Source organism: Salvelinus fontinalis, chromosome 17 (genome assembly GCF_029448725.1).
Source record: "Salvelinus fontinalis isolate EN_2023a chromosome 17, ASM2944872v1, whole genome shotgun sequence".
In the NCBI taxonomy this organism is placed as follows: Eukaryota; Metazoa; Chordata; class Actinopteri; order Salmoniformes; family Salmonidae; genus Salvelinus; species Salvelinus fontinalis.
This window is the reverse complement of record NC_074681.1, coordinates 46,185,628-46,199,919: the sequence shown is the minus strand read 5'-3', so window position 1 is coordinate 46,199,919 and position 14,292 is coordinate 46,185,628. Positions and strand designations below refer to the sequence as shown.

The window sequence follows — 14,292 nt, the reverse complement described above, 5'->3', positions numbered from 1 at the left end:
CTGAGTTGTCCGGAAGGGCCCGTACAGATCCGAACGCGACTTCTGCAGCAGAGAGAGAAATTGCACAATGTATGCTGCTGCTCTTGCTTTCCACACGAGTAAAGCGTGGCACATGTACCTTGTTGTTGATGCTGGCAAATCAAGTCATCAAAGCGGCAACAGGCTACAGTCATAGAGCCTCCGTGTGTGCCAAATTTAGGAGATAGATAGGCCTAATCAATGGAAGAAAAATGACATGATTAAAAGGAGAAGGATAGGCTGCAAGAACCAACAGGTAGATTGCTTGCTCCTTAACATTCTGAACAGAGTGGTTGTTATTGGTAACTGTAGGATAAGAAAGTGCATGCACTGAAGCTTGAATTAGCCTAGCTAGCTAATGTTAACTAGCTTCTCCTAGTTTAATGCCATCAAGACAGGTACTGCGTAGTCATATTTTATGATAAATAACATAGGAGACTAATAGCTGCCATGGCTATAGCGCAAGTCGGTTTGGTTGGTTGAGGTCTCTTCTCGCCGTCCCTCCCTCGTCTCTGCGTCACAATACGGCCCCTCTCCCTCCGTATCAGCTCCGGTTAATGAAGTAGCTTACAAATATACTGTATATTTTCTGCTGCTTCCCTCACTTGGATTGGACCGGGTCTGGATCCAACCAGGTCTATACAGAACGGCTATATACCGGGTTCAGGTGGGAAAGCCCCAGGTACATTTTGGAAGACCTCTAGACTGAACACCTCCCTTTGCAAGTGGATCCTGGACTTCCTGACAGGCGACCTCCAGGCAGTGAAGGTAGGCAACAACACATCTGCCACGCTGACCCCTCAACATGGTTGGTGGGTTGGGTGCTTAGTCCCCTCCTGTACTCCCTGTTCACCCACGACTGCGTCGCCAGGCACGACTCCAACACAGTCATTAAGTTTGCTGATGACCCGACGGTGGTAGGCCTGGAAACCAAAGACGATGAGACCGCCTATAGCGAGGTCGTTAGAGACCTGTCAGTGTAGTACCAGGACGACAACCTCTACCTCAACGTCAGCAAGACAAAGGAGCTGATTGTGGACTACAGGAAACGGAGGGCCGAGCACGACGGGTCAAGAGCTTCAAGTTCCTCTGTATCCACATCACTAAGGATCTATCATAGTCCCCACACACACACACAGTCGTGATGAGGGCACGATAATGCCTCTTCCCCTTCAGGACGCTGACAAGTTTTGGCACGGGCCCACAAATCCTCAAAATAATTCTACAGCTGCACCATTGACAGTATCTTGACTGGCTGAATCACCTCTTGGTATGGCAACTGTTTCGCATCCTACCTCAAGGCGCAACAGAAGGTAGTGTGTACAGCCCAGTACATCACTGAGTTTGGGCTCCCTGCCATCCAGGACCTCTATAACAGGCAGTGTCAGAGGAAGGATCTAAAAAAAAATTACTCCAGCCACCCAAGTCATAGATTGTTCTCTCTGCTACCGCACGGCAAGCGGTACCGATGCACCAAGTCTGGAACCAACAGGATCCTTAACAGCTTCTACCCCCAAGCCATTAAGACTGCTAAATAGTCCGGGAAGCTATTTGGATAACTATCTGCATTGACCCGTTTTGCACCAACTTTGACTCATCACATAGATTATAAACGGTAGTGTATCTTGTTGCCTAGTCACTTTATTACTAGTTATATGTACATATCTACCTCAATTACTTCGTACCACTGCACAGCGACTCTGCAGGTACCCTGTGTATATAGTCAAGTAATCGTTACAGATTGTGTATTTATTACTTTCATATTTTCTCTCACTGCATTGTTGGGAAGGGCCAGTAAGTAAGCATTTCACTGTTCGTAAACAACCGCTGTAGACTAAACATGTGACAAATAAAAATTGTATTTGATGTCATGACTTACCTGGACTACCTATTGAGATGTGCCTTAAGTTAAGTCAGGTGTTAAATGAGGTGAAAAAGGAGACTGGAGCTCCACTTGAAGGATTTACCTGTCGAAGAGAGCTTCCAGGTGCTGCCGCTGGGTCTGTTCTGCCATCTGGGTGTCGATAGTGGACAGAAACTCACTGGCACTTTTACCAGTCTCCCCGTTGACACGAGTGCACTCTGGACCAGTGTCCCCAGTAGAGCAGGGCCAACACATAGCAAGACCCAGCACTGCCAAGGCAGCTGCTGCCCACCTCCTCATTGCCATTCCCTCTACAAGGAAAAGTGAACAACACGGTCATAGGTCAGTTGATTGCTCAAATAACAGCTTGCATTTGCTGTTGTTTTGGTAGCTATGACCGATACCATGTTCACACTGTCGTGCTGACCCAAATTATGCAGGCGCAAATAAACTCAGCAAAAAAAGAAACGTGCTCGCAATGTTCAAATGTGTTTATTTTCAGCAAACTTAACATGTTCAGACAAATATTTACACATAAGATTCAACAACAGGTTCCACAGACATGTGACTAACAGAAATGGAATAATGTGTCTAAATCAAAAGTAACAGTCAGTATCTGGTGTGGCCACCAGCTGCAATAAGTACTGCAGTGCATCTCCTCCTCATGGATTGCACCAGATTTGCCAGTTCTTGCTGTGAGAGGTTACCCACACTCTTCCACCAAAGCACCTGCAAGTTCCCGGAAAATTCTGTGGGGGAATGGCCCAAGCCCTCCGATCCAACAGGTCCCAGACGTGCTCAATGAGATTGCGATCCGGGCTCATCGCTGGCCATGGCAGAATACTGACATTCCTGTCCTGCAGGAAATCACGCACAGAACGAGCAGCATGGCTGGTGGCATTGTCATGCTGGAGGGTCATGTCAGGATGAGCCTGCAGGAAGGGTGCCACATGAGGAAGGAGGAGGTCTTCCCTGTAATGCACAGCGTTGAGATTGAGCTTGTTGTATTTGCAGGTAGTCCGATGATGCTGTGACACCGCCCCAGACCATGAAGGACCCTCCACCTCCAAAATCGATCGCGCTCCAGAGTACAGGCCTCGGCGTAACGCTCATTCCTTCGACGATAAATGTGGATCCGACCATCACCCCTGGTGAGACAAAACCGCAACTCGTCAGCGCAGAGCACTTTTTGCCAGTCCTGTCTGGTCCAGCGGCGGTGGTGTTGTGCCCATAGGCGACGTTGTTTCCGGTGATGTCTGGTGAGGACCTGCCTTACAACAGGCCTACAAGCCCTCAGTCCAGCCTCTCTCAGCCTATTGAGGACAGTCTGAGCACTGATGGCGGGATTGTGCGTTCCTGGTGTAACCCGGGCAGTAGTTGTTGCCATCCTGTACCTGTCCAGCAAAGTGTGATGTTCAGATGTACCGATGTGTTGTTACAGTGGTCTGCCACTGCGAGGACGATCAGTTGTCCGTTCTGTCTCCCTGTCTTAGGCGTCTCGCAGTACGGACATTGTAATTTATTGCCCTGGCCTCATGCCTCCTTGCAGCATGCCTAAGGCACATTCACACAGATGAGCAGGGACCCTGGGCAGCTTTCTTTTGGTGTTTTTCCAGAGGTCAGTAGAAAGTCCTTTTTGGTGTCCTAAGTTTTCATAACTGTGACCTTAATTTCCTACCGTCTGTAAACTGTTAGTGTCTTTATGACTGGGAGCATGGGAAACAGTGTTTAAATCCTTTACAGTGAAGATCTGTGAAGTTTTTTTGCATTTATATTAATTATCTTTGAAAGACAGGGCCCTGAAAAAGGGACGTTTCTTTTTTTGCTGAGTTGATTTCCTTTTCAGCAGGGTTAATAGAGAAACTATGGTGGATGCATAACCAGGCTTGCCGGCCATGTCAAAACCGCTTGATTTGGCCGTGTTCAGTTCGGCTTAGTAGTGTGAAAAGGATATGATAAAGAAGACTATCGAGACTTTGTATTCAACAGCCCACACAATAAATCTTAAGTGTGTGTGTGTGTGTGTTAAGTGAATGAGTGAGTATCAATGTGTGTGTCGGCACCTGAGCTGAGCCATAGAACAAACTGAGCATTTACCACCCCATTATCAGATTAGGGGTGGGGACAATTTATGCTTTTTGTCCCGACTTTCTGAAATCCCCATCACCCACTGATTAACTATGCATTTTTGCAGATAAATAAAGTTAAGCTAATACTTTTAATATTTATCTTTAGAAATTAGCATGGCATTTACTGAGCCAATTAATATAATGCAGCTTTGTATTTTACACCCCATCTCCAAAGCAAATGGTTTAGACCGTTTGGAAACGTATGTAGCTCCCCGACCAATGCAACAATACGCAGTTCACAAAGACGATTGCTGTCCCTTAAGAAATGACCCTGAAAATGACAAATACAAAAAGGACTGCTTAAAGCAAAACTATTTGGAAACAATGACCTGGCAAATTACATTGGTTTCTATTAGTTGTCAACCAATAGCTTTAGTAGAAAACCAATAGCTTTTGCTCATGATGAAAATACATTGTATGGTCATCCTCACAAGTCAACCCAGACCTCCTCAAAAGCAATTCAATGTGTCCTTCTATACACTATACCCCTCAGACCATTGGGGCAGCGGGGAGCCTAGTGGTTAGAGCGTTGGGCCAGTAACCAAAAGGTTGCTGAATACAATCCCTGAGCTGACAAGGTAAAAATGTGTTGTTCTGCCCCTGAACAAGGCAGTTAACCCACTGTTCCCCGGTAGTTCCCCGGTAGGCCGTCATTGTAAATAAGAATGTGTTCATAACAAACTGGCCTAGTTAAAGAATACATTAAAAAATATTATAATAATAAAATAAACTCTGGACCTCAAAGCCAATAAATCTTAGTGTGTGTGTGTTAAGTGAATGAGTGAGTATCAATGTGTGTGTCTTTTTCTTCTTCAGTTGTCCCCCTCTAATCAGGGACTGATTAAGACCAATTAATTCAATCAGGTAGCACAGAAAACCAGCAGGCTCTGGATCTCGTAGGTTAAGAGTTGAATACTCCTGACCACATACAAGAATTTCAAAAACTTTCCTGAGCTACAGATCATATGAACAAAAATCAGTCAATTGAAAAATTCATAAGGCCCTAATCTATGGATTTCACATGACTGGGATTACAGATATACATCTGTTGGCAATATACATCTTAAAAGAAATGGGCCTCAAGATCTAATCACGGTATTTCTGTGCATTCAAATTGACAACGATAAAATGTAAGTGTGTTTGTTGTCCGTAGCTTATGCCCGTTTAATCAGCTTCTTGATATGCCACACCTTTCAGGTGGATGGATTATCCCGGGAAAGGAGAAGTGCTCAAACACGAATATAAACAAATTTGTGCACAAAATGAGAGAAATAAGCTTTTTGTGTGAAAGGAAAATTTATGGGATCTTTATTTCAGCTCATGAAACATGGGACCAACACGTTACGTTTATATTTTTGTTCAGAGTAGTTAACGCCGGTAAAGTGGTTTCATTTAGGGACCGGGGAGAAAACGCAACTCCAATACACTGGAAAGATTGGTCCTGTGCAAAATGTTATCAGTTTGACCAGTTTTAAGTCAACGAAAAGCTGAGAAAATGACGAAACACGTTTCTGATAAAACTTCAGTACTTGCATAACAGTGTCAGAGACCATACATTACAAGCGCATTTTCTCAAGAAATGCTGAAATAAAATATATTTCTCCACTCCTGTTTGAGACAAAATTAACATTAGTTGTATAATTTTACTGCAAGAAATGCATCATTCTGCAAGAGTTAATATTATATTGTGGTACATGTGAGATGTTCTAGGCCTACAGTCAGTGTCCATATTTCACTTACTATTCCATTTTACCCATATGAGGAATATTCAGTTTATTCATGGCTATACTCGTGAGTGGGATATCAAAGATGGATGTAAAACAGCTTATCCCGAATAAGACCATAAGCGGGATATGAGCTACTATTCGGAATACAGTGCGCATGTACACGTGGTCATTGTGTTTTTAGAACTTTTACCATTTAAGAACATAACACTGAAACCATTTCAACTGCTGCCGCCTAATGGTTTGCTTGTTCACTGGGATTGGTCTAACTAATCCAGACCTTTATTGAAGGGAATAAACCACAGAGGCCGTTTCCAGGACAACGATTACAGTGCTTTCGGAAAGTATTCAGACCCCTTGACTTTTTCCACATTTTGTTCCATTTTAGAATAAGGCTGTAATGTATTAAATACAACAATAAAAAAAATCTTCCCACACACAATACCCTAAAATGACAAAGTGAAAACAGGTTTCGTAATGCTTGCAAATGTATAAAAAAAAAAAGAGATATATTTTTTTAACATATTATTCAGACCCTTTGCTATGACACTTGAAATTGAGCTCAGGTGCATCCTGTTTCGATTGATCATCCTTGAGACATTTCCACAACTTGATTGGAGTCCACCTGTGGTAAATTCAATTGATTGGTCTATATCAGTGGTTCCCATAGTTTTTTTTTTTTTTAATAGTCCCGTACCCCTTCAAACATTCAACCTCCAGCTGCGTACCCCATCTAGCACCAGGGTCAGCGCATTGTCAAAATGTTGTTTTGCCATCATTGTAAGTCTGCCACACAAACATAAGAACGAGTGTGAGTTTGTCACTTCCCACGAGCCGGGTTGTGACAAAGAGCTCTTATAGGACCAGGACACAAATAATAATTAATGTTGCTGCTCTTTATTTAGCCATCTTACATATGAAACCTTATTTGCTCATCAAAAATTGGGAACAACTCACCACAGGTCAATGAGAAGGGTGTGCTTGAAAGGATGCACATAACTCTCCAATGTTGGGTTGTATTGGAGAGTCTCAGTCTTACTAAATCTTTTCACACAGTTTGTGCCTGTATTTAGTTCATGCTAGTGAGCACAGCCCAATCCAGAAATCTGGCAGTGACTTCTGATTAAATAACATTTTCACAGAAACGCTTGTTGCAATTTCAATGAGGCTCTCTTGTTCAGATATCGGTAAGTGTACTGGAGGCAGAGCATGAAAGGGTTAACAAATCCAGTTGTGTGTCATACGTTTCGGGAAAGTACCTGCGTAATTGCTCAGCCGAATCACTCAGATGCTTCGCTATATCACATTTGACATTGTCCGTAAGCTCGAGTTAATTTGCACAAACCAAAAAAAAATCATAGAATGATGGAAAAACCTGTATGTTGTACCTGTTAATGCAGACAGAGAAGAGCTCCAACTTCTTAATCATAGCATCAATTTTGTCCCGCACGTTGAATATAGTTGCAGAGAGTCACTGTAATCATATATATATATATATATATATATTCAGATAAGAGAAAAAAACATCACCCAGATAGGCCAGTCGTGTGAGAAACTCGTCATCATGCAAGCAGTCAGACAAGTGAAAATTATGGTCAGTAAAGAAAAAAGTTTAAGCTAGTCTCTCAATTCAAAAAAACGTGTCAATACTTTGCCCCTTGATAACCAGCACACTTCTTTCTGTATGCTGTAAAAGCCGTACATAGGCACTGCCCATATCATTGCATAGTAAAGAAAATACACAAGATTAAGGGCCTTGCTTTAACAAAGTTAACCATTTTCATTGTAGTGTTCAAAACCTCTTTCAAGCTGTCAGGCATTCCCTTGGCAGCAAGAGCCTCTCGTGGATGCTGCAGTGTACCCAAGTGTTGACGGGAGCAACTGCTTGCAAGAGCGTTACCCCTCCACTATGTCTCCCTGTCATGGCTTTAGTGTTGGTATCTGTACTGATGGCACATCTTGACCACCAAAGTCCATTTGATGTCACAAAGCTGTCCAGTGCTTTAACAATATCCTCTCATGTTGTCCTGGTTTGAAGAAGAGGATGTCTTCCTTAATTGTCCCCCCATAAACGTAACGGACATATACCAGGAGCTGTGCCAAGCCCGCCACGTCTGTTGGCTCATCCACCTGTAATGCATAGAATTCACTGGCTTGCATGTGAAGCAGTAATTGTGTCAAAACATCTCCTGCCATGTCACTGATGCGTCATGAAACAGTGTTGTTTGATGAAGGTTTGTCTGTATAGTTTTGTGGGCCTTTTGCCCAAGCATTGTCCCAGCCATATCTGCAGCAGCAGGAAGAATTAAGTCCTCCACAATAGTATGTGGCTTGCCTGTCCTAGCCACTCGGTAGCTCACAATAGAAGACTCTTCTAGTCCCTTCTTATTAATGGTATCTGTCGCTTTTATACATGTCTTACTACTCGAAAGTCGTCTTAATTAATCGCTCAAAAAACTCCCGTGGTTTATTTTTCAAATTGGTATGTTTCGCTTATAAATGTCTGCGCAAAAGTGAAGGTGTCATGCAAAAGAGTAACGGTTAATGTGACTGGATGTTAATTATTTGACTAGGCTACCTGTATTTGACATTTTGTTGTCATTTCGCTGAAAACTAGATGGTTAACTTTATTTTTGGCAGTTAAACGAGGCCACTCAAGCGAGAGAGAAAAAAATTCACCCAAATGTATAGCCCGTTGGAAAATATAAATGTACTGTGAAGTAAAATATATATTACTTTAAATGTGAATCATTTTATTTGGCGTACACCCGAGGGCATTGCGCAGACCCCTGGGAGTACGCATACCCCAGTTTGGGAATACCTTGTCTATATAAAATGTCCCACAGTTAACAGTGCATGACAGAGCAAAAACCAAGCAATGAGGTTGAAGGAACTGTCCGTAGAGCTCAGAGACAGGATTGTGTCGAGGCACAGATCTGGGGAAGGGTATCAAAACATTTCTGCAGCATTCAAGGTCCCCAAGAACACAGTGGCCTCAAATCATTAAATGGCCAAAGTTTGGAACCACAGACTCTTCCTAGAGCTGGCCAAACTGAGCAATCGGGGGAGAAGGGTCTTGGTAAGGGAGGTAACCAAGAACCTGATGGTCACTCTGACAGAGCTCTAGAGTTCCAGAAGGACAACCATCGCTGCAGCATTCCACCAATCAGGCTTTATGGTAGTGGCCAGACGGAAGCCACTCCTCAGTAAAATGCACCTGACAACCCGCTTGGAGTTTGCCAAAAGGCAGCTAAAGACTCCAAGATTTAACTCTTTGGCCTGAATGCCAAGCATCACATCTGGAGGAAACCTTGCACCATTCATACTGTGAAGCATGATGGTGGCAGCATCAAGCTGACAGGATGCTTTTCAGCAGCAGGGACTGGGAGACTAGTCAGGGTCAAGGGAAAGATTAACAGAGAAAAGTAGAGAGATCCTTGATGAAAACCTGCTCCAGAATGCTCAGGACCTGAGACTGGGGCCAAGGCTCACCTTCCAAAAGGACAACGACCGTATGCACAAGACAACGCAGGAGTGGCTTCAGGACATGTCTGAATGTCCTTGAGTAGCCGAACCAGAGCCTGGACTTGAACCCGATCGAACATCTCTGGAGAGACCTGAAAATAGCTGTGCTGCAACCCTTCTCATCTAACCTGACAGAGATTGAGATGATCTGCAGAGAAGAGTGGGAGAAACTCCCCAAATACAGGTGTGCCAAGCTTGTAGTGACATACCCAAGAATACGAGAGGCTGTAATCTCTGCCAAAGGTGCTTCAACAAAGTACTGAGTAAAGGGTCTGAATACTTATGTAAAATGTGATATCAGTTTTTTTGTAAACCAGTTTTTACTTTGTCATTATGGGGTTGTGTGTGTAGATTGAGGAGTCAAGTTTTATTTAATCCATGTTAGAATAAGGCTGTAACGTAACAAAATGTGGAAAAAGTCAAGGTGTCTGAGTACTTTCTGAATACACTGTACATATGCAAGTACAGTATTGTAATAATTCATAGTTACACTGTAATAACATTAACTGGTGTTAAATATAGTCTGTAATTACAGGGGTGTAACAACAAATGCTTGGTACCATGCTTGTTACAAATGTTAAAGTTTCCAATAGCATCCTAAAGCACAATTTTTCAGCCTGCACAAACCACGTGATAAGTGTTATCCAATTGAAAACCGACCACCTCATTGACACAACTCTGCAATAAAGATCTGTAGTCTGATGCCTGGGCCCAGTGGCAAAATTGGCTTCGCATCAAAAATTACTTAAATTGTTAAATATTTAATGCTGCATTTGACAATGGGTCAACCACTTTAACCATCAATTAAACAGACACATGAATAAACAGTTAAAATTGTGAGAGTGCTTGCCAAATTATAAGCCTATTAAGCTTGGTTGAATAAGTGTTTATAAATGCACTTAAAATGGTCATAAGACAAACTCCATCACGTAACCTTACAAGGGTTTCACTGTTGATGAACATTCTCACTTTTGGATGGGATGCATTGGTGCAATTACTTACTTATAACAGGAAATAAGGCATTATGTCAAGATCTGCCCATCTGCGCAACACTCAAAATAACAGGTCATGCAGCATTGCGCATATAACGGGGTTGAGAAGGTCAGTGTGTGCAAAATCCAGGCATGAAAGATTGCCTTGACTAGCTAGCTAGATGCCTTGACTAGCTAGCTAGGTACCTTAAAGATGGCAAATATTCTATGCTCCCTACTCGCTAGCTTACTAGCTAGCTAACGTTAGCTGGGCTCGATGGTCTCATCTTCCATTAACCTTTTTCCTCAGGGTATCCGTACCTCAAGGGTATTACATGAGTAAGTCTAACGTAACAAAACGTGGAAAAAGTCAAGGGGTCTAAATACTTTCCAAATGCACTGTAAGTCTAAGAGGAGGACCGACCTGACTTGTGAGGATGACCACACAATTTAGTTTCATCATCATGAGCAAAAGCTATTGGTTTTCTACCCAAAGTTGCAAAGACAATTGTCCATAAATAAACACCAGCAAAATAGATAAAAGGGTGTGACAGAAATAGCGGCATCTAGTGCGCAAAACCTGGTACTGTCACACTTATTTACAGGAAAAGATAAGTGTGAAACGGGGGGAAAAACATCACCAAATTCACTGAGAACACATTACATCGAACGAATAAACAATACACTAAGCTTTATACTACTTGTCAAACAGAAAACTGATACTGTATACTGGCTGTTGGAGTGGGCGAGATTTGGTTGGGGAGGCCCCCACCTCGCAGGCAAAACATTTTAGTTTTCCGTCTTCTTGACCGCAGAGATAACATTGTACATTTTAAAGTTAATTTCCTGCAATTCTACACATTTGGCCAAGATTTATGCCATTTTAATGAGATCTGAGTGAGTGTGATTATTAAAATAAATTGGGGCACCTGAAGGTCACAGCACTGAGCACATGCCCTGCGTGGCCTATTGGTATTCAGCCACGCTTAATACAAGTTTAGATAGATGAGCTAAACTAACTTACCAATCTAAAAATTGGTAGCGGACATGGTTAATTGAGTGACTGTCAGTGACTGACATAACAAGAGGAAAGACTGCTGATGCACAACCAAATTTCACCTTGTGCATTCTACTATTCTAACTCAACAGTAAATTGAGACTGACTGAAGGACTGGAGACACTAAGCGACCGCTTATGTCTGGAGCCGGCCCTGCGGGTGTGGCCAGTCCGTGGGTGGCTTTTGGCAATTTCTCATGTCTTACTCATTGTTAGGAAGACGTTTTGTCCAAATCGGATGCAAGGTACTATATTTATTGAATATTATAAATATTTTTTTTGCCAATTTGATGCAATCAATTAGATACATTTCTCACAGATCAAATTATATTTCATCTAAACAATGTTGCAGGAATGCTAACCCTATCCGTTTCTAACTACAGAAACGATTTCAGAATAATCTGAGACGGTGGGTGTTGAAATCCTCTTCCTTGCGCCAAGGTGAATCAGGTGTGCTAGTTCACACTTAGATAGCTCCATCAAGCCATTAAAAAATATTATTATTTCATCTGTGCTATTAGCCAATTAGCTAGCTGGCTAACTAGCATGAAGTGATGCATTGCCATTTCAAAACAACAGGAAAGCAAGGCAACAGTAAACATGTTTTCCCCCCAGAAATGATGCAACCGCTCTTTATACTTCTACTGGTCAATTTAAGATAGGACTCCGGTACACAGGCAAAAGGCGGGGGCGCTCCAGTGACGGTAATGAACATAATTTTGGACGCCAAACAACAAAAAACCCTATATAAGAAGGGGTGGGGGCAGCAATGGTGTCCTTCGCCCCTGCCTGTCGGTCACCGCTTTATTGCGGGTCTGTTAATGACTGCGAGGACAGGTGGTCAGCAGGCTGGAGCGAAAGAAACTGTGTGCTATCTAGCTAGGATTCCGGTACACAGCAGGCGGGATAGCTAGTTAGGACACCGGTAGACAGTGTCCTTTGCCCCCCGCCTGTCGGGCACCGGTTCTGTTAACGTCGAGGGCAAGAGTTCAGCAGGTGTAAGCAAAGGACACTGTGCTGGGACTCCGTTAAACAGCAGGCAGGAGAGACACCGGTAGACAATGTCCTTCTTCCGCGCCTGGCATGCTGGACAGGGGGCGTTCCTGCAGCTGCAGGAATGAAAACATGCAAGAACGCCACGAATTGCTGGCCACAATCACACACACTATTGTATCTTTATGGCAATATGGTCAATATTGCTATCCGGGATCCTTGGTACGTCCCTACACATTCCAAGTTGACATTTAAAATCGTTTCGGTAGGGGTTTAGGGTAGGGACGTCAAAGAAATCGGATTGCACCAACCATGACAAAACGCATCATTTCCCGTGTTTGATCAGAATCGGGCCGGTGGTGTCTGAGATTAACTAGCTACGTAAATACGAAACGTCGACAGATCCATACTACTAGTTCGAGGGAGACAATGAGTCGTGTTAGCATAACCACGACAAATCACTTACCACAAAAGGCCAACATGCAAGTACCCAGACTTATAGCTAGATGTTTATCTATCAACAGATGCGGCATTTCGAAGGAAGAACATATGGTGGTTGCTTGCGGGCCTTGCCAGGGCCTAGTCAGGGTGTAAATGATAGGCAACCATGCGCAAATTAAAAACAATAGTTGTGTTTTGTAACGACCACAGGAATCTCGGAGACGAAATACACCGAGTTTACTATCAAAAGAGAGCGCCATGAGCTGAATTTATGCACTCTGCACTAGCAACATCTACGGTGCCGTGTGCATAGAAAACGTCAAGCAGCATAGACCGGAAACTAAACAAACCCATTGAACAAAAACGCAAGGCGGGCGACATTTTCCGCCGCTTGATACATGTGTTAAAATCTAGCTAAACATAGCACAAGGAATCTCCTACCTGGAAACCGTAGCGCTTGTAGGATACACGTTTCTTCCAAACCTTCCTTCGAATGAAGTGTGTGTGGTACAGAATAGTGCTGACTAAAGTATTTATCTCGGGAGGAGAGACGTCTGGTGGCCAAAATGTGCAGTAGGGTGCATACCAGTATTAGGTGTCTTACCGCCACCTACCGGGATGGAGTGTGGTGAGACTGGTTGTGTTCTAGATTCTGCACTCTAGTCTACATGACTGGAAGAAGGAAGTTATTGATAAATGGATTACAGTGTGTTCTGGGCTGGTTTTGAGCAAATTGAAAAGGGTGAAGCTTATTCCCAGGGACGTGATCATTCTTCTGAGCGTTTGCCTTTGATGTCAAATCAAATTTTATTGGTCACATACACATGGTTAGCAGATGGTAATGCGAGTCTAGCGAAATGCCTGTTCATAAGTTTGACAGTGAAGGAGAATGTGATCTGTAGTTTCTGCTCCTGAACAGTTAGGATATGAACCTGTGTGCAACTGCAGCCCGCAATTTGGGGCGTTCCTGCATGTGGGCATCTGCCTCCCACCCAAGGTTCCTTCATGAACACCCCCACTCGAGCATCCCATTGGTTCCTGCCCCCCACCCTACCCCTCCCCACCTATCTGGAGTCCGCTTTGCTAGCTAGCGGTAGACGGTATCCTTCGATCCCGCCTGTCCTCACCGTCATTAACAAAACACACAGGAAAGCAGTGCCCGACAGGCGGGGGTGAAGGAATGTGTCTATCGGTCGCCCCCGCGTGCTAGCTAGCTTGCTAGTTAGTGTCGCCCCCCCACATCCCGCCTGCTGTGTACTGGAGAAAACCATGCCCGACGGCCAGGGCCGAAGGACACTGTCTACTGTCTACTGGTCCCGCTAGCAAAACAGGAGGGAGAAAATGGCACTATCTAGTACCTGTCATCCCTGCCTCCTGCTAACACAGCAGGTGGGAGAGTGTTCAGAATCATTCCGATTTTATCGGAGTAATTGATGTTAAAAAATATATATTTTACTTTAATCACGTAGTTGTAGAAGAAATGTACTTTAGCTGTCACCCTGGCTTGATATTCCAACTTCCCTCCTTACTGCAGGACAGCAATGCTCACACTTTAGTCGGGAATCAGGAAT

The 14,292-nt window shown here is 43.6% G+C and overlaps 1 protein-coding gene across 1 annotated transcript in view; it reads right to left on the bottom strand.

The window, feature by feature from the left end:
* Positions 1 to 13,319, bottom strand: part of slc39a6 (solute carrier family 39 member 6) — a 34,664-nt gene extending 21,345 nt beyond the window's left edge. The window contains exons 1-2 of the mRNA XM_055867609.1: positions 13,163 to 13,319; positions 1,986 to 2,193 (exon numbers count right to left, since the gene is read on the bottom strand). Of these exons, the coding sequence (XP_055723584.1) occupies positions 1,986 to 2,188 (203 nt within the window). The 5' untranslated portion in view covers positions 2,189 to 2,193; positions 13,163 to 13,319. The remainder of the gene's footprint in view (positions 1 to 1,985; positions 2,194 to 13,162) is intronic.
* Positions 13,320 to 14,292: the final 973 nt, after the last annotated feature.